Genomic DNA, 23,949 nt, shown 5'->3' with positions numbered 1-23,949 from the left:
CATGACAGTGACAAACACAATTTTCTCCATGCTTATCTTCATGTTTAACTTGGGCAGAACTGTAAGCACGATATTTTAAATTACATCATCCATAAATGACACATGGGGAAAGGTATTTGCAACAAGGAACACATCTGACAAATGATGACCTTCTTTATGCAAACAGCCTTTATCCTGTTTAAAACAAACAAAAACAAAACCTAAAGAAAAATAGGCAAAGGACAAGTATAGATAACTTACATATACAAATGGCCAATGACATGAAAGCTAAATTTCATTCACAGTTAAGAGAAACAACCATCATTAAAGCTGATTTATCAGAACTGCCAATTTTATAGTTTGATAATACCCATATACATTATGTAATAAAAATTAGTATTTCTGAAGGATAATTCGACTTTCTAGTAAAATTTAAATACATTTCTCTCCTGGGCGCCTGGGTGGCTCAGATGGTTAAGCGTCTGCCTTTGGCTCAGGTCATGGTCCCGGGGTCCTGGGATCGAGTCCCGCATCGGGCTTCCCGCTCCTTGGGAGCCTGCTTCTCCCTCTGTTTCTCTCTGTCTCTCATGAATAAATAAATAAAATTTTTTTAAAAAAATAAAATAAAATAAATAAATAAATAAAATAAATACATTTCTCTCCTTTAATACAGCAAATCTACTTACAAAAATATAAAGATATGTAAAAATGTGCCTTTAAGCTTTGATTGTAAAAGTAAAAAGTCAGAGGGGTGCCTGGGTGGCTCAGTCGTTAAGCGTCTGCCTTCAGCTCAGGTCATGATCCCAGGGTACTGGGATCGAGCCTCCCATCAGGCTCCCTGCTCCACGGGAAGCCTGCTTCTCCCTCTCCCACTCCCCCTGCTTGTGTTCTCTCTCTTGCTGTGTCTCTTTCTGTCAAATAAATAAAATCTTAAAAAAAAAAAAAAGAGTAAAAAGTTAGGGGCACCTGGGTGACTCAGTCAGTTAAGCATCTGCCTTCAGCTCAGGTCATGATCCCAGAGTCCTGGGATCAGGCCCCATGTCAGGTTCCTTGATCAGTGGGGAGTCTGCTTCTCCCTCTCCCTCTGCCTGCTGCTCCCCCAAATAAGTAAATAAAATCTTAAAAAAAAAAAAAAAAAGTTGTCCAACAGTGTAAGAGGGTTCCCCTTTCCTGTTCATCCTTTTGCATGTGCTGATGCATGTACCATTTGCTGCCTATCATGACCCCCTGGAGCCATCCCACAAGCCCCTGGACTGACCCCTAGGTAGATTCTAACTGCCACACAGCCCGCCGCCCCATTTCTGCAGAGCAGTCATTGTCCCATTCCCTAATTCAGTTAGGGTTACTATTCCAGGGGGAGGAATGAGTAAGGGACGGGGGGGGGGGGGGCACTACGTAGGGAGAGATAGATAGGGGGTAAGGATCAGGCTCACAGAAATCCCAAAAATGTGGAGGTGTGGGGAAACCAGAGATAAGCGGACAAATTGGACTACCCTGCCCTAGGCGTGTGGTGTGGATGTCTTTATGATAATTACCTGTGACCAACAAAAATTAACCAGCTCCTAAAAAGGAAATAAGCCACTGAAGGTGTTATCAATAGAAATGTTGAAAGGATTTAAGTTCCCTTGTTAGCTTTCTATAAAAGACCAACCCTAAGGCCCTCTTGGCAACCCTGTCGGGACCCCTCTCACTCTTGAGAGCTTTTTCTGTATCTTCACTTAATAAACTTCTGTCACTATACTCACACACAAAAAAAAAAGTTTAAAATCTTATTTTAAAAAGGTAAAAAACTAAAAATAACTGTCCATCAATTGGGGAATAAAGTATATCTTTTTTTTTTTTTAAGATTTTATTTATTTATTTGAGACAGAGAGAATGAGAGAGAGCAAGCACATGAGAGGGGGGAGGGTCAGAGGGAGAAGCAGACTCCCCGCCGAGCAGGGAGCCCGATGCGGGACTCGATCCAGGGACTCCAGGATCATGACCTGAGCCGAAGGCAGTCGCTTAACCAACTGAGCCACCCAGGCGCCCAGAATAAAGTATATCTTTAACTGGAATATTGTGCAATAGTTACAAATACTGAGACAATCCATAAATATTGATAATGGAAAGATCTCCAAAATAAACTATTAAGTTTAAAAGCAAGATGCAGAAAAATGCTTCTAAGTATAATCACATTTTTTTAATTTTTTATTTTTTTTTTAAGATTTTATTTATTTATTTGACAGATCACAAGTAGGCAGGAAGGCAGGCAGAGGGAGAGGGAGAAGCAGGCTCCCCGCTGAGCATGGAGCCTGATGTGGGGCTCAATCCCAGGACCCTGGGATCATGACCCAAGCCGAAGGCAGACGCTTAACCGACTAAGCCACCCGGGTGCCCCTTTTTTTAAAGATTTATTTTAGAGAGAGAGACAGAGAATGTGCAAGCACGGGGAGGGGCAGAGGGAGAGAAACTCCAGCAGACTCCCTGCGAACTAGGGAGTCCAACTCAGGGTTGGATCCCCCAACCCTGAGATCATGATCTGAGCCGAAGTCAAGAGTCAGACGCTTAACTGACTGAGCCACCCAGACGCCCCTAAGTATAACTATATTTATAGTTTAAAATACATAGATATGTTTGTATATGCACAGAGTATTTTCTGGAGGATTAAATGTCAAACAGTTAAGTGATTTTCAGGGAGAGAAAAACTTTCATGCTGCTTGAATTTTTTCCTAGAAAAACAATAACTTAATGCCCTTACTAAATGTCCCTCATTACATCGTTAATGTTATGAAATTCCAGTATAATACCTGCATGACAGATTTCACTCCAAGGAATTTAGTATTTTTTTCCATCAAATCTACTAACCTAAATTTAGTTCCACTAGATCCTGTATGGGAAGTTTTATGAATTAAAGCAAAGAAATAATGCAGAAAAAATATGCAGCTAGCTAAATACGGGGCTAGAGTGCTCCAGGATTATGTCTGGTGACCCCCCAGTGTTAGAAACATAGTAAACTTCCATTACTCTTAGTATTACAATAACATCCTTCAGTTTATAATAAAATATAATTATCACCAGTCCAATAGTGAATTCCTTAAAACTGAAGACAGCAGTTCAGAGTTAAATACATTCAATTGGCAACAAATAAAGTTTTAAAAAAAAAAAGAAAGTGTTGGTGAAGATGTAGAGAAAACAGAACTCTGACAGGCACTGCTGGTAGGAATGTTAAAAGGTGCAGCCACTTTGGAAAACAGTCTCAGTTCCTCACATGGTACACGGAGTTCTCACATGACCCAATAATTCTATTCCTAGGTAAATATCCAAGAGAAATGAAAACATAGGTCCACACTGATATTTGTACACAAATGGTCATATCGGCATTATTTTTAATAGCCAAATAGTAGAAAACAACTCAAATGTTCATACACCGGAACATTACTTAACAATGAAAAGGAATGAAGTATTATGATACATGCTACAACACAGGAACTTTGAAAATGTTATGCTAAGTTAAAAAAGCCACTCACAGAAGACCGTATGTTATATGACTCCATTTATATAAAATATAAACCTGTACATTTACAGAATAGGCAAATATATAGTCAAAAAAGCAGACTGGTTGCCTAGAGCTTGGAGAGAAATGGGGAGTGACTGCTAATGGGTATGGGATTTTTTTGGGTGAAGAAAATGTTCTAAAATTGTCACGATGGTTGTAAAACTGTGGATATACTAAAAAACACTGAATTGTATATTTAAGTGAATTATATGGCATGTGAATCATATCTCAATAAAGCTGTTATTTAAAGAAAAAAGAAGAGGAGGGGTGCCTTGGTTGCTCAGTTGGCTAAATGTCCAACTCTTGATTTTGGCTCAGGTCATGATATCAGAGTTGTGAGACGAAGCCCTGCATCAGGTTCCGCAAAGAGTATGGAGCCTGCTTAAGATTCTCTCTCCCTCTACTCTCTGGCCTTCCCTCCCCCTCCCGAAAAGAAAAGAAAAATTATCAATTAAGAAAGTCTTAAGAGGCATATCAACCAGATGCAATTGTGGATTTTATTTTGGATCCTGATTCAAATTAACTTAGAGGTTTATCTATGAGACAACTGGGACAATCTGAATATTAGATAATATTAAGGAATTTTCTTTAATTTGAGTATATTTGACAATGTTACCTTAGCTTCAGGTGCAGGAATTACTGTTTATTAAGTGTAAGAATAATGCAGTGTGGGGGTACCTGGGTGGCTCACTCATTAAGTGTCTGCCTTCAGCTCAGGTGATGATCCCAGGGTCCTGGGATTGAGCCCTACATTGGGGGAAGCCTCCTTCTCCCTCTCCCGCTCCCCCTGCTTGTGATCCCTCTCTCGCTGTGTCTGTATCTGCCAAATAAATAAAATCCTTAAAAAAAAAAAAAAAAAGAATAATGCAGTGTGCCTTGGTGGCTCAGTCAGTTAAGCGTCTGACTTGAAGCTCAGGGCTTGATCTCAGGGTCGTGAGTTCAAGCCCCACACTGGGCTCCATGCTGGGTTGTGTAGCCTATTAAAAATAATAATAATAGTGCAATTATATATATATAAAGATTTTATTTATTTATTTGACAGAGAGAGAGAAAGCACAAGTTGGCAGAGAGGTAGGCAGAGAGAGAGGGAGAACCAGGCTCTCCACTGAGCAGGGAGTCAGACGCGGGGCTCGATCCCAGGACCCAGGGATCATGACCTGAGCCGAAGGCAGCCGCTTAACCGACTGAGCCACCCAGGCGCCCCCAATTATATTTTTAAAAAGAGTTCTTATCTTTTGGGGACACCAGTATTTAGGGATGAAAGGACAGGGTGTCAGGCTTTACCCTTAAAACAATCTAATTAGGAAGAGTATAGGTTACAGGGGTGAACCTGAGCAGTTTTCAGGAAGTCATTCACAGTGAATTGGGTTTTAAAATATAAGCTGGAGTTCCCCAGACTAAAAGAGAGCAGGAGAAAAGTTGAAAAGGGCATTCCAGGCAGGTAACAACTTAGGCAATGGCACTGTGAAAAATTACCTATGGGGCAAGAACTGGAAATACAGTTGGAAAAGTAAGCAAGAACCAGATCATGAAGGGCCTTATATGCCACACAAAGAAATTTTTACCTAGTTCTGTGAAAGATGAACAGATAGCTTCTTTCTTTCTTTCCTTTTTTTTTTTTTTTTTTCCTTTGGTGGAGACAAGTCAGATTAGAGCTTTAGAAATGTTACTCTGGTAGCATCACTGACTGGAGGGGTATAAGACAGTAAAGAGGCTATTGTCACAGTCCAAGTGAGTGACAACTGAGTATAAACTTACATGGTAGCAGTAGGAATGAAGAGGAGGGGCTAAATAGCAGAGACATGAGGTACTAAAATTAATTGGATATGTGGAAAGAGGAAGCAGAAATCATCTTATTTCCAGCTTCTAGGCTTGTGTGACTGGGTAGATACTGTCCAATATCCAGGAGAGTGAATATAGAAGAGGCTTATGAAAAAAGGTAGAACCCAGTTTAGTGTTTAAATCTTTAGTATAAATAGGACATACTTTAAAAAGGGCCAGACTAGTAGAAATGTCTAATAGGCCTCATTACAGATGTACACTTCAAGACATATTTGGTAGCTCAAACAATAACCCAGGGGAGCTTGTTTATAATAATTCACACAGAAATTTAACCTACTTTAAAAGTTCCCTCCCTACTCTACCTTGTTAATAATTAATTCACTCAAGGTATATATGTAAACAGTATAGGCAAGATGTAGTTAATATTTTATTTAGGACACTTTATATATATGGGGTGGGAGAAAAAATATATGCACATTTGGCTATACTTCACCAAAATTATTCTTTAACAAAATATATGCACACAGAATATTATCAAAGCAAAAATACAGCTTTAAAAATGTGCTTTTCTAATTATTCTGATTTTTTAATGTATCAAGAACCTCATTAAAATATTCCTAACATTTACAGTCACTACTTTAAAATCCTCCACTTTATAAGAAATTCTAAAACAGGGAAACTGAGGGTTTCAGAGGGGAGGGGGGTGGGGTAACAGGGTGATGGGTATTAAAGAAGGCACGTGTTGTGAGTACTGGGTGTTATATGCAACTAATGAATCACTGAACACTATATCAAAAACTAATGATGTACTATACAGTGGCTAACTGAAAATAAAATAAAAAATAAAATAAAATGTATTTCTAGTTTTAAAAGATGTCTTCTGATATTCTGAAAAGCAGGCTAAAACAGAACTAGGTTACTTGTTTTGTTTTATCTCATTAAATTTTCCAAGTGGGTTATGGCATCTTTATCTCCATGGGACTATAGAGGTCCAGGTTGTTATGGTTGGCAGGTTTGGGTAATGTCTCTTACCATCACTGCTCTAAAATTCTTAACCTCTTCTAAATAACTTTCATAGTATTTATTTTTTTAAGATTTTATTTATTGGGCGCCTGGGTGGCTCAGTTGGTTAAGCGACTGCCTTCGGCTCAGGTCATGATCCTGGAGTCCCGGGATCGAGTCCCGCATCGGGCTCCCTGCTCGGCAGGGAGCCTGCTTCGCCCTCTGACCCTCCCTCCTCTCATGTGCTCTCTGTCTCTGTCATTCTCTCTGTCTCAAATAAATAAATAAAATCTTTAAAAAAAAAAAAAAGATTTTATTTATTTATTTATTTGAGAGAGAACGCAAGCAAGCAAGTGGCAGGCGGGCTGGCACACACACAAGCGGGGGGGTGGGTAGGGAGGGGGCACAGGGAGAGGGAGCAGCAGACACCCCACTGAACAGGGGTGTGCAGCTGGATCCCAGGACCATGGGATCAGGACCTGAGATGAAGGCAGACACTTAACAGACTGAGCCACCCAGGCGCCCCAGTTTTATAGAATTTAAATTACAAGAGGAACCCTATACAAAGATCGTAATTTGCTATATTAGTATATAACCAAGATTTCAATCTTAATTTTTAGCTAAAACTTTGGTCATCAAGAACATGAGATCTAATTCAGACAACCAAGCAACTATAAAATGTCAAAACCAAATAAACTGCAATTTCTTCCCAAAGCGTAAAGCACAACTAGAATAACTACACAGTCCAAATATTTAGCCACTTTAGTCTACCACATGTCCTAGACTAGGAGTGGACCACCTAAGTCTATCGAAAAAAATCAGGTATCAGTAATTCCTTGAAATTGCATGCAGAATTAGGAGGGAGGGGGATGTCATTCTCAAAGGATGTGACTCCCCCCAAAATAAGCACTTACTCTTTTTGGTCCTCTGCCAAATGCGAAGGAAATTCAAAGACCCAGCGGTGTTTCTTAACAAGCTCATAATCTAAGAGCATTTAGACTCACACACTACTAGATTTGGCCACAACAGAAAAAAACTGATTTCCTTAATACAATACTTATACATCCCCAAGTAACTTTTCCAGTTTTGCCACTTACTAGCATCATTTAAAGATTTTATTTATTTATTTGACAGATATAGACAGCGAGAGAGGGAACACAAGCAGGGGGAGTGGGAGAGGGAGAAGCAGGCTTCCCGCTGAGCAGGGAGCTCAATGCCAGGCTCGATCCCAGGACCCTGGGATCATGACCTGAGCCGAAGGCAGATGCTTAAAGAGTGAGCCACCCAGATGCCCCAGCACCATTTTTAATTCAAGGAACCTCTCTGTACGTAACTTATTCTGTACTTTACCAATAAAAAATCTTCAGAAAAAAGTTACATAAAGTGGAGATTTAATTAAAAACTCAGGAAGTGGGGCGCCTGGGTGGCTCAGTTGGTTAAGCGACTGCCTCCGGCTCAGGTCATGATCCTGGAGTCCCGGGATCGAGTCCCACATCGGGCTCCCTGCTCAGCAGGGAGTCTGCTTCTCCCTCTGACCCTCCCCCCTCTCACGTGCTCTCTCTCATTCTCTCTCTCAAGTAAATAAATAAAATCTTTAAAAAAAAAAAACAAACTCAGGAAGTGGGGTGCCTGGGTGGCTCAGTCGCTAAGCGTCTGCCTTCGGCTCAGGTCATGATCCCGGGGTCCTGGGATCAAGCCCCGCATCGGGCTCCCTGCTCTGCGGGAAGCCTGCTTCTCCCTCTCCCACTCCCCCTGTTTGTGTTCCCTCTCTTGCTGTGTCTCTCTCTGTCAGATAAATAAATAAAAATCTTTAAAAAATAAAAAATTTAAAACTCAGGAAGTGTTCTCCTCATTTTAAAGCCCCCCCCCCTGCCTTTTCATGATCCCAGGATCCTGAGATCGAGCCCCACATCGGGCTCCCTGCTCGGTGGGAAGCCGGCTTCTCCCTCTCCCACTCCCCCTGCTTGTGTTCCCCCCTCACTGTGTCTCTGTCAAATAAATAAACAAAATCTTAAAAAAAAAAAAAAAAAAGAGTGAAACTTGCTGTGTGACTGATGCAATATAAAAAAAAGCCCCCCCTTTTTAAAAAAGATTTATTTTTTAAATTTTATTGTTATGTTAATCACCATACATTACATCATTAGTTTTTGATGTAGTGTTCCATGATTCACTGTGTATAACACGCAGTGCTCCATTCAATACATGCCCTCTTTAATACCCATCACTAGGCTAACCCATCCCCCCATACCCCTCCCCTCTAGAACCCTCAGTTTGTTTCTCAGAGTCCACAGTCTCTCATGGTAAGATTTATTTATTTTAGAGAGAGCACGAGCCAGGAGAGGGGCAGAGAGAGGAGACAAGCAGACTACCTGAGTGTGGAGCCCGACGCAGGGTTGATTCCAGGACCCTGAGATCATGACCCGAGCCAAAACCAAGAGTTGGACACTCAACCAGGTGTCCCTAAAGCCCTTTTAACACAAGATTCTTTATTTTTTTTTTAAGATTTTATTTATTTATTTGACAGAGAGAGAATGAGAGAGAGAGCACATGAGAGGGGGGAGGGTCAGAGGGAGAAGCAGGCTCCCTACCGAGCAGGGAGCCCGATGCGGGACTCGATCCAGAGACTCCAGGATCATGACCTGAGCCAAAGGCAGTCGCTTAACCAACTGAGCCACCCAGGTGCCCCTAACACAAGATTCTTTAAATCTTAAATCTAAATTCTACATAATTTCCTTATCTTCAATAAGACATTTCACTCTTTGTCTAGCAAATTTTGTCATTCTTATTCAGAATAAAAGTTGAAATATGATTAACAAATTCCAAAAAACTCAGGGAACCTTGAGGACAGTTATTTTTTTTTTTTTAAACATTAGCACAAAGTTTTTCCACAGGGCTTAGTCCTTAACAGCTTGAATACATCATTATTCCTGTTTATCCAATGGGGGAAAAAGCAGCTGGGTGATTAAGATCAAGATGGGCCTTAAGTAAGAAGTGTTTTTTTTCTGTGGTTTTTTTTTTCCTAATCCAACTACCAGAATTCAAATGAGCTTTGCCCCCTTCAGAGCAAATACCTCAGAAGGCTAGCTATACCCCCACTAGAACAGTGCTACACCCACGTTGCTCAAAACAATTCAGAATTCTTTTTTTTGAGAACTGCCTTCAGAGCCTATTGTACAACTTCTTAATGTTCTTATTAGTGGCAAATCTTTCCTTCTTTAGTGTGGACTTTGTTTTGTTTCATTTAATATTCAAAACTGACTCTGATTCAACTCAGTAAATAAGGCAAAAAATAATAATCTGAGTAGTATTATTTTTCAATCAAAAATGACCTGTGAATATAGGGATGCCTGGGTGGCACAGTCAGTTAAGTCTCTGGCTCTTGATTTCAGCTCAAGTCGTGATCTCAGGGTGGTGAGATAGAGTCAGGCTCCACACTCCGCAGAGTCTACTTAAGACTCCCTCTCCCTCTGCCTCTGTGTTATAAAAATAAATAAATCTTAAAAAAAAAAAAAAAATAACATGTGTGGGATGCCTGGATGGCTCAGTCAGTTAAGCGTCTGCCTTCGGCTCAGGTCATGATCCCCAGGTCCTGCGATCAAGTCCAGCATTGGGCTCCCTGCTCAGAGGGGAGCCTGCTTCTCCCTCTGCCTGCTGCTCCCCCTGCTTGTGTGCTCGCTCGCTCTCTCTCTGACAAATAAAATGTTTAAAAAATAAATAAATATAATTTAAAATGACGTGAAAATGAAGTACCACTACTTTTACCTGTGCCTCTGCCAACAATTTCAAAAGAAAATTTTCAAATTATATGAAGGATATTGTTTTGAATAACAAAACTTTTTTTGTCTTATTATATATACCAGGTGTGATTATAAGTAAACTTAAAAATCTTCTTTCAGGGGTGCCTGGGTGGCTCAGTTGTTAGGCATCTACCTTCGGCTCGGGTCATGGTCCCGGGGTCCTGGGATCGAGCCCCGCATCGGGCTCCCTGCTCGGTGGGGAGCCTGCTTCTCCCTCTGCTGCTCCCCCTGCTTGTGTTCCCTCTCGCTGTGTCTCTCTGTCAAATAAATAAATAAAATCTTTAAAAAAAAAAAAAAAATCTTCTTTCAGGGATGCCTGGGTGGCTCAGTCAGTTAAGCATCTGCCTTCGGCTCAGGTCATGATCCCAGGGTCCTGGGATCAGGTCCCACATCAGCCTCCCTGCTCAGCAGGGAGTCTACTTCCTTCTGTCCCCCCCCCCCCACCCACCGCCACTTGTGCTAGTTCTCTCTCTCTCACACACAAAAATGAATAAAATCTTTTAAAAAAATCTTCCATCAAAAACTAATGATGTACTACTATACGTTAATTGAAAATTAAAAAAAAAAAAAAAAAAAAAACCTTATTTCTACGGGCACCTAGATGGCTCAGTTAGGCATCTGACTTCAACTTGGTCTCAGGGTCCTGGGATTGAGCCCTGCTGTCTGGCTTCCCGCTCAAGACAGGAGTCTGCTTCTCCCTCTTCCTCTCCCTCTGTCCCTCCCCCGCTCATGCTCTCTCCCTCTCTCAAATAAATAAATGAAATCTTTAAAAAAATCTTACTTCTAAGTTGTTATTCTGTTTCTACAAAAGATTATTACATATTGCCCCAAGTGCTGTAACTTTGCCAGTTCTTAATATTATCTTATAAATGGGACCATGGTTATCTTCAACAAGATAGTAATCGTTCAATACTTATAATCCGAATTACTATGTATGTTACTAGGTGAGCCACATAATCCAAATTATTCCATAGGATTTATCCCTCAAATTAAACATCAGCTGCCCATGCAGCAAATACAGCAAAACAGATAAATAATACATTATGAAATTTGGAAATCCAGACACAGAATAGATTAAAACTGTGGCACTGATCTAAAGATGCTATAACAGAGGCAAGGAATACCACTTAACAGACTCAGCTGAAAGAACAACAACAAAAAAAGCGTTAACTTTAAACTACTCAAGTTTCCTATGATGCTTAAATTTACTTGGAAAAGTATTAAGGCATTATTATTTTAAAAGCATAAACCAATATTGCATTAAGAAATTTACACCCCCCCATCATCCTCCCACTGTCATTTCTATGAGAGATGTATTCATTTCTAATTCCAAAACTAGTTTTCTGAGACTTCTATTTCTCAACACGAGCACCAACCCACTCCCTGCTTGAAGTACTGAGAAATTATTAAACCTATTTGCCAATTAAAAAGAAAAAAATCTTTCTGCAATAGGATTTATCATTCTCTAAGTAGTCCAAAAACGAACAAAAAAATCCATTTTTTTCCAGTGAATTTAAGCTATAAACTGAAGTCATCATAACAATCTCGACCCATAATTTGGAGGAATAGAGAACTACCCTTGTGGCCTTTAAACTTAAGTAAAATTTTATTTATTTTTATTTTATTTATTTGTCAGAGAGAGAGAGAGCGCGCACGAACAGGGGAGAGGGGCAGAGGGAGAGGGAGAAGCAGGCTCCCCGCTGAGCAGAGAGCCCAACATAGGGCTCAATCCCAGGACCCTGGGATCATGACCTGAGCTGAAGGCAGACACTTAACTGACTGGGCCACCCAGGTGCCCCAAAAGAATTAGATCTTTTAAATATGACCTTTCAAGCAAGGTGGAGTTCTGTAGTCCTAAGCCATGAATTTCTAACTCTTCCTCACTATTATTTCCCCATAACTGGATTAGCAGAGGTGGCCCAATTTGTTAGATGGCCTCCTTTATTTCACTTGTCTCCAACAAGACAGGTTCTCTGGAACCTTAAACTAGGATCAGTAATGCTAAGTTGCAAAGATGAAGTAGAAGGTTTTATCATGACAGATTGTAGTTATGTTGACAAATGCTCAAACTTTAAAGCTTTGGGGCGTGTGCTCTAGCACGTTCGAGCGCGCTCGCTCTCTCTCAAATAGATAAAATCTTAAAAAAAAACTTTAAAGCTTTGATTTAAATTACCATTTACAATTGCGTATATAACACACCTCACATTTCTGTAAAGTCTGCACAAAGATTTTAAAGATCATTCATAAGGGGCGCCTGGGTGGCTCAGTTGGTTAAGCGAATGCCTTCGGCTCAGGTCATGATCCTGGAGTCCCAGGATCGAGTCCCACATCGGGCTCCTTGCTCAGCGAGGAGTCTGCTTCTCCCTCTGACCCTCCCCACCTCATGCTTTCTCTCTCTCTCAAATAAATAAATAAAATCTTTAAAAAAAAGATCATTCATAAAAGCTGTATGGTTACCAATGTCCTATACTTTCCCTTATCACAGCTATTCTTCATACAGTGCTTTGCCTATGATGAGTACTCCATAAATATTACTAACACAAATCTCTGAAAAACAGGAATCAACATGCTGCAAACAAAGTACTAACTAGGGCTCAAATCTTTCATTCAAAAAGAAACAATATTTTATCAAATTTAAGACACCGATGCTGGCATTCAAAAAAATTTCATTAGAAGATTTCAATGGAAGGTTCTCTCACAACTAGGTCTCAAGTGTCACCTGGTTGATGGAAATTTTAAAACACATCCCAATTTCCAACAAGCTAAAAACTTAAAAAAAAAAAGCATCTGGAATCAACTTAATAGGGTAAAAGAATATTCCATAGGGGCGCCTGGGTGGCTCAGTCATTAAGCGTCTGCCTTGAGCTCAGGTCATGATCTCAGGGTCCTGGGGTCGAGTCCCCAACAGGCTCCCTCCTTCGCGGGAAGCTTCTCCCTCTCCCACTCCCCCTGCTTGTGTTCCCTCTCTCACTGTCTTTCTCTGTCAAATAAATAAAGTCTTAAAAAAAAAAAAAGAATATTCTATAAACACTGAGGTGCTATAATTTTGCCATGGGGGGGCACAGTGGGGAACACTAAAACTGCATTTACAGTAGTGCCCCAAACCACTGGACATTAACTATGTTTCCATTTACAGTGTTGCCTTAGTTCACTCAGCACTCAAGACAAGTTCAGCTTCCAGAAAAGATTACAGCTAAAAGCTCTAAGAGGTATTCTCAAAGTGACTGAGGAAAAATTAAGAAATAAGATAGCTTTAATTGACAGAAAGAATCATTATACAATTGTTAAAAAAAAAAAAAGCACTACTTTCATAATTTTAAAGTTAAGTTGCCTATCCAAATCCTTTAAAACAGGAATTCTTAACCGTTGGTTAACCCTCTGAAAATGTATACAAACTAGTTTGTATGTTTTCCCAGAGAAAATTGTTTCTCAGAAGGATCCATATAGGGTACCTGGGTGGCTCAGTCGTTAAGCATCTGCCTTCAGCTCAGGTCATGATCCCAGGGTCCTGGGATCGAGTCCCACATCGGGCTCCCTGCTCGGCAGGAAGCCTGCTTCTCCCTCTCCCGCTTCCCCTGCTTGTGTTCCTGCTCTTGCTATCTCTCTCTCTGTCAAATAAATAAAATCTTTAAAAAAAAAAAAAAAAAGGATCCATATAACAAAAAGACTAAGAATCACTTTCTTAAAATAATTGTTTCAACTATATCTTAAGAATCAGAGTCACAAAATGGAGTATGCTATTGCCAGGCCCAAAGGTTAAGTTTGGTAGGGTTATGGTTGGTTTTTTTGGGGGGGGGGGGGGGCAGGGGGGCAGAAAATAGATTCATTTATTCTAGAACAAATGAAAATAATACATCCATTATTTTTAAAAACGATTCGAGTTTCTTTTTTTTCAAGAGTTTCTTTAATATAAATCAAACTGTTAAGTCTGATAAAGAAGCTTCAATTAAGGAAAACTTTTAGTATATAACAAATACTTTTCTAAATTATCAGTTTGAAGTTTTCTAAAAATGGAAAAACCTTATTTCACTCTCACCAGATTACTGAATAAAATCAAAACTATGAAAAGTTAACTGCAATATTTTAAGTTTTCTGTATCATTTGAACTGTTATGAACATCATGCAACAGACACTTTTTTTTTTTTTAAGTAATCTCTCCACCCAACATGGGCCTCGAACTCACAACCCTAAGATCAAGCGTCACATGCTCTACCAACTACTGTGACAGCCAGGCACCCCTGGACACACTCACTTTCTGATCTCTAGACTCACTTGTCACCATGGTTTCAGATAAATAATGCAGGTGCTCCAAGGAGTTCTATACCAAAGCACCATACTAAGTTATGATCACTAGCAGGAGTTGTTTGAAAAGACAGTGCTTTTTTTTTTTTTTTTTAAAGATTTTATTTATTTATTTGAGACAGAGAGAATGAGAGAGAGAGAGCACATGAGAGGGGGGAGGGTCAGAGGCAGAAGCAGGCTCCCTGCCGAGCAGGGAGCCCAATGCGGGACTCGATCCAGGGACTCCAGGATCATGACCTGAGCCGAAGGCAGTCGCTTAACCAACTGAGCCACCCAGGCGCCCAAAAGACAGTGCTTTTTAAATGAATGGGGTGGACTTATTAAGTCATCATTAACTGCTCACTTGATCGACAATTTATTCATCCAATAACATCATAAAATTCCAACTTGCCCCACAGTAGCAAAATTAAGTTCAGAGGCATTCCCTGTTCCAAGCCGTCTCCTACTTTGTGTTTTGTAATGATTGACCCCTAGAGGAAAAAGTAGAAGCAGCAAAGACGTTCACTCCCTAAGTCTAAGAGATCAAAAAACTGGACAAAAAGATTGTATAACATCCAGAAAAACAGGCACAAGAAACTACCTTTACCCATCATACATGCCACCCCGAAACCCGAGAGCTAAGAAACACACAACTCGAGATATTTTTTTTTTGAGATATTTAAAAAAAAGATGAATCGAAAAAAATTTGTGAAATACAAGTCTCACCAGTCTCTACCACAACAGATGCCATAGTTAGACTAGAGCCAACTATTTCATGGTGAAAAAGATCAATAAGAAGCCTATTAATATGTAAAAGTAAAGGAGTAACATTATGAAAAATGTAAAGAATGACTGGCGGTCCCACTGCCTTCAGAAACTATTATGTAAAATAGAGAAAAGAATTTAACTTGAAAATAAATTATACTAAATGTTCAAGAACTACCATTTGATATGGGAGAATAGTGGTAGAAAAAGGTCTGTGCCAACTTTTAACTGCAGCTGTAGTGGAACACACTAAAAGCCTTGTTTTATGACAAAAGCAGTGAAATAAAAAACAATGGCTTTAGACTTATCACCAGTGTTAACTGCTCATGACCACAAATTTGCCTTTTTCCAACAAAAGACTTTTGGGATAAAAGGCCATATAAGGAATAAAACAAAATTGACAGAATTCTCACACAATACTAAAACATAAAACCTAAGAATTTTCATACATTTTTAAATGTCATAATTAAAGGCAGAAATATTGGGGTGCCTGGGCGGCTTAGTTGGTTACGCATCTGCCTTTGGTCATGATCTCAGGGTCCTGGGATTGAGCCCTGCGCTGGTCTCCTGCTCAGCGGGGAGTCTGCTTCTCCCTCTCTCTTCCCCTCCCCACCGCTCATGCTCGTGCTCACGCTCTCTCTCAAATAAATAAAATCTTTAAAAGATAAAATAAAGGTAAAAAGATTAAGAAATCTAACATATACAATGAAATTCAACCATTCTTTCTTAGTAGGACTGAAATTACAAAGCATTTAACTGAAATCAATGTTTGCCACTGTAGAGAATCCTCTTCCCATACTACCTATTTCAAACTGAGAGGATTCTCCAGTCCTTTTCCTGCTACTTAAGCAAAAATACTACAATTTGCAACCCATTATTTCCTTTCACATAGCTTTTTTTAAAACACTGAAGTGGAGATTATTCTAATTAGTACCCATTCACGTTGACTCTCAATTGTCCCAAACAATGACATTTTATGGAAATTAAACTTTAAGTCACTAAAGTTAGCCAGTAGACACAGGAATACTTTCTCCAATTTGTCACTAATAACTTGTACGTTAATATCTGCATCTAAAAGGTATAGTGTATGGTGACCACAAGAGATTAAGCATATAGTTGGTAAGAGAACTGCTCTTACACAATATCCTAAAAATGTGCTTTTACTAGGCATTCACTGACTACCACAGGCATAAATATTAAACATCCCCCTGTCAATTCTTCACATTTTCTACAAAGTTGACCCAATTTCAAAGCTGACACTGAAGGTTCTACCTTTAGAAAGATAGAAAAACAAAACTGGGTAGTTCTAAAAGTGTACATCATAACTACATGACTAAGATACTCATTTAAAACTTATGCCAAGATAGCCCCTCCCTTCAAAACAAACTAAGATTGACTCACTGCTCTATTTTACTTACTTTTGGAAATAAAATTAAATGGATTCCCTTGCACTAATTTCCTGTCTCCGCCTCCACCATTTAAAACACTGCACCTTCAATCTATGATTCGTCCCTACAAAAATGGTAAAATAAAAACAAAAACAAACTCTCAATATCGCCAAATTATCTTAAAATTTAAAAAAAGAAATGGGAGTAAAAAAAAGAAAACCACTGGATTCAAGAATGATATCACTGTTCAAAACCCTCTCACCTCAGATGATACTTTTCATCTGTAAGACCACCCCATTTGCTAGAGCTAACCTGAGTAAAACGTTTCACTCCCGTCTCCCTGAAGTGGGAAACTATCAATCTCCCTACATAACATGTTCCACTGTCTGCAGATATTTCTACATGTAGGGGGGGGGAAAGCCAGTAAAGTTGGTGGCAGGGTGAGGACAAAGGGCATTTTGAAATACCACTGAAGTAAACAGAGTGAGAACAGAAAGGGGGCTAAATTAGCGTTCCCTCAAGTGGAGAAAGGCAAGGAAACGCAGGCACCCTTGTTTACCACTCCTAGGGTCCTATTCACTACCGCCCACCGGAATGCGAAGTTGGAACCACCACCACGCAAAGAAGCCCATCAAATCCTCAAAAGTGTCAGGTCACTAGGCAGCCTCTGGAATGACAGGCTAATACCCTTCCCCCACCCTCACCCCCCAAAAAAGAAATATCCAATCCACTAAGTGCAGGTCACTCTGCCCTCTGGGGCAGTTCCAGCCGGCGCGGGGATGGTTCTGATGGGAAGACGAGAAAGGAAAGACCACCTTTCTTCCCACACACCCTCAGCTGGGGGAAACAAAACAAAGACAGCCCTCCTCCGCCGGTAGCCACTACCCTAGCCAGAGAGGCTTTCCTATTTCCCGGTGCAGTCTGGCCTCCAGCCCCCGCCCCCATGACAAAGAAAAGGCACTTGGTGAGCAAGGCCTTCCTGCTTCCACGGATGGGGGGAGGGGGCTGCCGAGTGAGGAGCCCCCTCTACACACTCGCGCTCACACTCCTGGCCCCGCAAGCGGCGGGGAGCGGAGGCCTCCGCCTGGGGAAGCCTGGCCTGGGAGGGGGTAGGGGTACCTTGAAGTAGCCGCCTTCGTAGAGGGTGTTGGGGGGTCCGAAGATGGCAACCTCCCAGTTGTAGAGGTCGGACTCATCCACCAGGGTGATCCGGAAGCCCTCCACCGGCTCCTCCTGCAGGGATTTCAGCTCGAGCATCAGGGCTTTCTGCGAGCTGGTCATCTGCTGCTGGGCCATCGCGGCGGCGGCGGCGGCGCCGGGCCGGAGCCCCAGTCCTCTCGCACCGGCCGGGCCGGACGAGGCCCCTCCCCTCCGCTCGCCCTCCGCCGGGCCGCACCGGGCCTCTGTCTTCACACACCCGGCGGGCCGGACCAGGCCCCAGACGGCCCGTGGGCCAGCCCGGGTCCTCCTCCACACACGACGCGGGCCGGGCCCTTTTCCTCACACTCGGGCCAGGTGGGGGGAGGGGCTGAGGGAGTTAGGGGAATTCGCTCCCGGTCCCGGGCCTCCCCCCCCCGGAGGGGGCCTCAACTTGACGGGGGGGGGGAGAGGGGGTGGAAGCGGAGGAGGGCGGCGAAGGGCCGGCGATGATGAGGGGAGGGGGCCGAGCCGGCCCGGGAGCGCCGCGCTCGCTCGCCCTCTCGTTCTCCTCAGGGGCTGCCGGGGCCGAAGGGCGCGCGGGGCGGGAGGGCGGGGGGCGCGCGGCGCGCGGGGGTCTCGCGGCGGCGGCGGCGGCGGCGGCGGCGGCGGCTGCGCGGGGGGAGGGGCGACGACGGAGGAGGAGGAGAAGAGCGAGAGCGCCTCGCGCCGCGGGAGCGACGGAGCCAAGAAGAAGAAGGGAGGGAGAGAGGGAGGAGGGGCGCGCGCCGGGAGGGAGGGCGGCTCTCGGAGGCGGGCGGCCAGACGCGCGTGCGCACGCCCCTCCCTCCCCCGCCCTCCTCCTCTCACTTCCCCGCCTCCTTTCCGCCACCCGGCGCGGTGGCGGCGCTTTGTGACGCCGACGCGTGTCCCCCGCCCTTAAAGGGCCAAGCTGCTGTGGGGTCCGAGGGCAGCCACAAGGGATGCCCTTGGCCCCAAAATGACGGTTGTGCGGCTGAACGCCGCGGTTCCTTGGGAGCTCCCGGGAAGGGACTACTGGTCCTAGAGCTGTCAGCGCCTTCCCTTCCTCTCCCGATGTGTGGGTGTCCACAAGCTTCCACAGCCATCCTCCGTCGAGCCCTGGTCCTCTACAGGCCCCTCCCCGTGACACAAAGTCCGCCGTCCCTGCACTCAGTAGGTGCTTGACAAGAATATGCTGAGTTTATGAGTCTTATCGTGGGAACAAGTGTCCCGACATATTTTGTGCAGGGCCCTCAAGCCCGTGTGTCCTTGGCAGTGTGTCACCCACAGGGGTGGGGTGGGGGAGAAGATTCCCACCCAAGAAATGGGGAAGGCAGATAGACCAGCTTCTGCTTCTCTTCTTAACTACAAAGAGGAAGTTGTGGGAAATAAAGAGGGAAGTAGAAACGCAGACTAAATAAACCTGGGTTCCTGGCCCTTCCCTGTGATTTGGGGCAAGTGCTCTGGCTATCCCTCAGTTACTTGTAAAATGAAGTACTATCGGGGCACCTGGCTGGCTCAGTGCATGAGCACGCGACCCTTGATCTCGGAGTTGTGAGTTCAAGCCCTACCCTGTGTGTAGAAATTACTTAATAAAATCTTTAAAGAAAAAAAAAATACTATGGTTGAACTTTGACTCCCTATAGATCCTTTTCAGCTTGAAGGTCCGACCTGGAACTGAGGGACTTTTAAAATAATCATAACTGGGGCGCCTGGGTGGCTCAGTCATTAAGCGTCTGCCTTCAGCTCAGGTCCTGATCCCAGGGTCCTGGGATCGAGTCCCACATCGGGCTCCCTGCTCCGCGGGAAGCCTGCTTCTCCCTCTCCCACTCCCCCTGCTTGTGTTCCCTCTCTCGCTGTGTCTCTCTCTGTCAAATAAATAAATAAAATCTTAAAAAAGAAAAAAGATAATCATAACTGAAGTGAGATGAGGAGACAGTCTTAAATCTTCATGATTTAGAATAACCTGTTCTCTTGGAAAGGCATGTCCTGTGGTAACTGCTGAAACGTTTCCTAGAAAAGTCAGGATACTATGAGAGTTCCACACATTTAGAATTTTGAGATCAAAAAGATCCTAAGTTCCAACCCTGGCTCCACCATTTACATTATCCATTCCTTATTCATCAGCTTCTGTAATAAAGGGTTAATTACACCTAATTTAAACTATTGTAAATATTAAATGAGATCATCTATATACAGCATTTGACACAATGACTAGCACATGGTAAATGATCCATAAATAGAAACTTTAAAGAAAAAAAAATTTAAGGCATAGCTGTATTCTGGCTACCACCCCCTCAACCATTCTGACTTCCCTTCCTCTACCATTCAATTTAGGGACAAGAAGATTGCTGACCTGGAAACGTGGGAGACGATGTTGACACCTTAATAACAAGGATGTGAGTAGACAAATAGGCAGAAAGTTCATCTTCAAAGCATTTCACCCTCAGTAACTCATCACAGTCCCACCCTTCCCCAGAAGATGGTAGATCCCTAGCCTAACCCACTGTAACATACACCTGACAACCAGACCAGAAGCTGCTAGCTGAGTTTAAATAAACTCATAAATTCATAGTAAATATCTGCAATGACCATGGCCCTAAGGTAGATGGCTAATAAACATATATCTGTCTAGAGGGCTCATAGCCTAGTGTGATAACGAGGTGTGTACTAAGGTTCTCCATTCTCAGGTCAGAGGAAGTCTAGAATTTGTCTCATGCCTTTTTATCCTAGCAGGTAAGACATTGTTTATCAGTAGGTTGCAACTGTGTCTTATTCATGCCTGGATCCAGGGCAACCAGCACACTGACACAAAGTAGACACTAAGTAATTATTCTCATAGGCTTACAGCCAAGAGCAGGAAAACAATCAGTAACAACAACAACAAATTGAACCCCACCCTCCACCCCCATGTCTAATAGAACCTCTCAGACACACAGTAGGTGCTCAAGATTATAAATTCATAAGGATGACAGGTCTTGTTTATACAAGCTTCTTTTTTATATACAAGCTACCATGATGTTTGGCACGTTGTAGGTACTCAAAATATATTTGTCAGATGGGGCGCCTGGGTGGCTCAGTTGGTTAAGCGACTGCCTTCGGCTCAGGTCATGATCCTGGAGTCCCTGGATCGAGTCCCGCATCGGGCTCCCTGCTCGGCAGGGAGCCTGCTTCTGCCTCTGACCCTCCCCCCTCTCATGTGCTCTCTCTCTCTCTCTCATTCTCTCTGTCTCAAATAAATAAAAATTTAAAAAAATCTTTAAAAAAAAACCATATATATATTTGTCAGAAGAATGAATGGCAGAAACAGCTTCCTACAGCTTTCCCATAGCGTGGGAAAGGTAAAATGACAGGTAAAATGACTTGACTGATTGGTGCCCTCTGGTGGTAAAGAAAACAGGCCACTTACCCTCAGTCTACCGCATCACCTGGTACTCTTCAACCAGGGCTTTTTTTTTTTTTTTTTTTTAAGATTTTTATTTATATGAGAGAGAGAGAGAGAGAGCACACAGCAGGGGGAGGGGCAGAGGGAGAGGGAGAAGCAGTCTCCCCTCAGAGCAAGGAAGCCCGACGTGGGGCTCGATCCCAGAACCCTGAGGCAGATGTTTAACCAACTGAGCCACCCAGGCGCCCCTCAACCAGAGCTCTTCTGAAGAATTGATTCTTTCTTCCAAAGAGAAAAGATATGGAAATCTTGAAAGATAAATGAAAGATAGGAGTGTTTGTTTTAGAGAGGTTAATTCTGACCTTCTAGAATGACTCCTTTTAGGGGACCAACATTTTTTTTTCATTCTCTGTATGTTAACACGTGTAAGTCAACTAGTGCTCTTAAGGAGCCACAATCTTTCTTTAATAATAATAGCTAACATTTGCTGTGCATCAGTATGTGACAGGCCCTTTACAAGCAGTATCCTGTTTAATTGTCAAAAAATGCATGACATCCATACTAGAACATCTGTTTTCCTGAGTATAATAAGATTTAGAAAGGTTAAGAAAGTTACCAATGTCACCCAGTGGGTAAACGTTAGAACCTGGAGTTCAATCTTGGCCATCCCACTTAAGCATGACTGCTCTTCACCAAAGTACTGTAATATTCCTAATCTAACATGCCCATAGCAATCCGTGCATATCATATCATCTCCAATGCTATACTGCAATTATTTGTTTACATCTTTCTCCCAGACTCTGAGGTGCTCTTAAGAAAGAGCCATTCATTCATTCAACAAATATTTATTGAGTGCCTGCTATGTGACAGGCCCTATGCTAAATGCCAAGGATACAGTAGTGAATGAGATGGAAATGATTTAGTCATGCCCTCGTGGAGCTTACATCCTAGTGGCTGAGACTGAATCACACAAAAACAAGTAACTACTAGATAAATAATATCATTGCAAGTTTTGGTGAATACTAATGGAGGTGATTAAAGTAGGGCCTAAAACTGAAAATGTTGGGGTGAATGCAGTTTTTTAAAAAAGATTTTATTTTATTTATTTATTTGGGGGGGGGCAGAGGGAGAGAGCAGGCTCCATGCCCAGCATGGAGCCCATCGCAGGGCTTGATCTCACAACCCTGAGATCATGACCTGAGCCAAAATCAGGAGTTGGATACTTAACCAGCTGAGCTACCCAGGTGTCCATTAAGATTTTTTTTTTTATTTTAAGATTTTTTTTTAAATTTATTTATTTCAGAGAGAGAGAATGAGAGAGAGAGCACATGAGAGGGGGGAGGGTCAGAGGGAGAAGCAGACTCCCTGCCGAGCAGGGAGCCCGATGCGGGACTCCATCCAGGGACTCCGGGATCATGACCTGAGCCGAAGGCAGTCGCTTAACCAACTGAGCCACCCAGGCGCCCCGAGATTTTATTTTTAAGTAATCACTACACCCAATGTCAGCTCAAACTCACAACCCCCAAGATCAAGAGTCCCCAGCTCTACCAACTGAGCAACCAGATGAGCCAGGGGTAAATGCAAATTTTAAATGGAGACAGGACAAAGGCAGAATAAACCTCTTTGAAGTTGCATTTAAAGGAAAAGGCGGGGGGCGGGGGGGAGCACCTGGGTGGCTCAGTCAGTTAAGCGTCTGCCTTCGGCTCAGGTCATGATCCCAGGGTCCCAGGATTGAGCCCCACATTGGGCTCTCTGCTCAATGGGAAGCCTGCTTCTCCCTCTCCCACTCCTCCTGCTTGTGTTCCCTCTCTCTCTGTCTCTCTGTCGAGATAAATAAATAAAATCTTAAAAAAAAAAAAAAAAAGAATGAATACCGGGGCCAAGGGCCTCCATGTGCCCACCCTCTGCCCCAGATGGTGGATTATACAGAAATTATGCGGCTGTGTGTGGGGGGGGGGGGGGGTCCATGCTGCCCTTCCCCCAGGCCCACCTGTCATGAAGAACACAGAGTCCTAGTGTATTTTTCTTTGTTTGTTTGTTTGTTTAAGAAAAAGTCCCAAATCAATAGAGTGAGTTTGTTTGGTTGGTTTTGTATTTTTCTTTTTTTAAATGAATCAATAGTAACATCCAATTCTCCGAGGGCTCCCTCCTCCTGCACCTGAGGTGGTGGCAAGCAGGATCCTGGGGGCTGAGGCTGCAGCTCAGGGCAGAGCAGGGCCAGATGTGGGTTTCCAGCCTTGCTTGGCCTCAGGGCTGGCAACCGGATCCTGGGGCAACCCATCTGGTCTCTTGAATAAAGGTCAAAGCTGGATTAAAAAAAGAAATTGAATAGAGGGACCAACCTGTAAAATGTGAGGGCAAGTACATAATTCCAGGTTTCTGGCTTGTGATCATCATGTCTTATTTATCTCTTTATCTTTGACACTGAACACAGTGCTTGCCATTTCTTAAGTGTCATCCAGTGTGGAATGAGTGGTTGACTTATCTCTCGGCTCTCTGATCTTCCTCAGTGCTTAATCAGACTTCAACAGAGCTGCTTCTTCTCAGTCAATTCAAACTCAAATTATGCTTCAAGACTTAGCACAAACCCATCTCCTCCAGGAAACCTTCCTTAACAATCAAAACATTCTTTAGCCATAAAGAAGGAAATCCTGCCATTTGTGACAATATTGATGAACACTGAGAGCATTATGCTAAGTGAAATAAGTCAGATAAAGACAAATGCTGTATGATCTCACTTATATGTGGAATCTAAAAAAGCCAAACTTGTAGAAACAGAGTAGACTGTGGCTGCCAGGAGGTAAAGGTAGGAGAAATGAGGAGATTTTGGTTACAGGATACAAACTTCCAGTTATAAGAGGAATAAGTTCTGGG

The 23,949-nt window shown here is 42.8% G+C and overlaps 1 protein-coding gene across 1 annotated transcript in view; it reads right to left on the bottom strand.

Annotated features, from left to right (window-relative positions):
• Positions 1-18,288, bottom strand: part of UBE2R2 (ubiquitin conjugating enzyme E2 R2) — a 109,215-nt gene extending 90,927 nt beyond the window's left edge. The window contains exon 1 of the mRNA XM_045882545.3: positions 17,652-18,288. Within this exon, the coding sequence (XP_045738501.1) occupies positions 17,652-17,828 (177 nt within the window). The 5' untranslated portion in view covers positions 17,829-18,288. The remainder of the gene's footprint in view (positions 1-17,651) is intronic.
• Positions 18,289-23,949: the final 5,661 nt, after the last annotated feature.

This window comes from Mirounga angustirostris, unplaced genomic scaffold (assembly GCF_029215605.1).
Source record: "Mirounga angustirostris isolate CCGP_5_RB_7025 unplaced genomic scaffold, mMirAng1.0.hap1 SCAF_15, whole genome shotgun sequence".
In the NCBI taxonomy this organism is placed as follows: domain Eukaryota; kingdom Metazoa; phylum Chordata; class Mammalia; order Carnivora; family Phocidae; genus Mirounga; species Mirounga angustirostris.
Note: the sequence above shows the minus strand (reverse complement) of the source record. Positions and strands in the feature narration are given on the sequence as shown.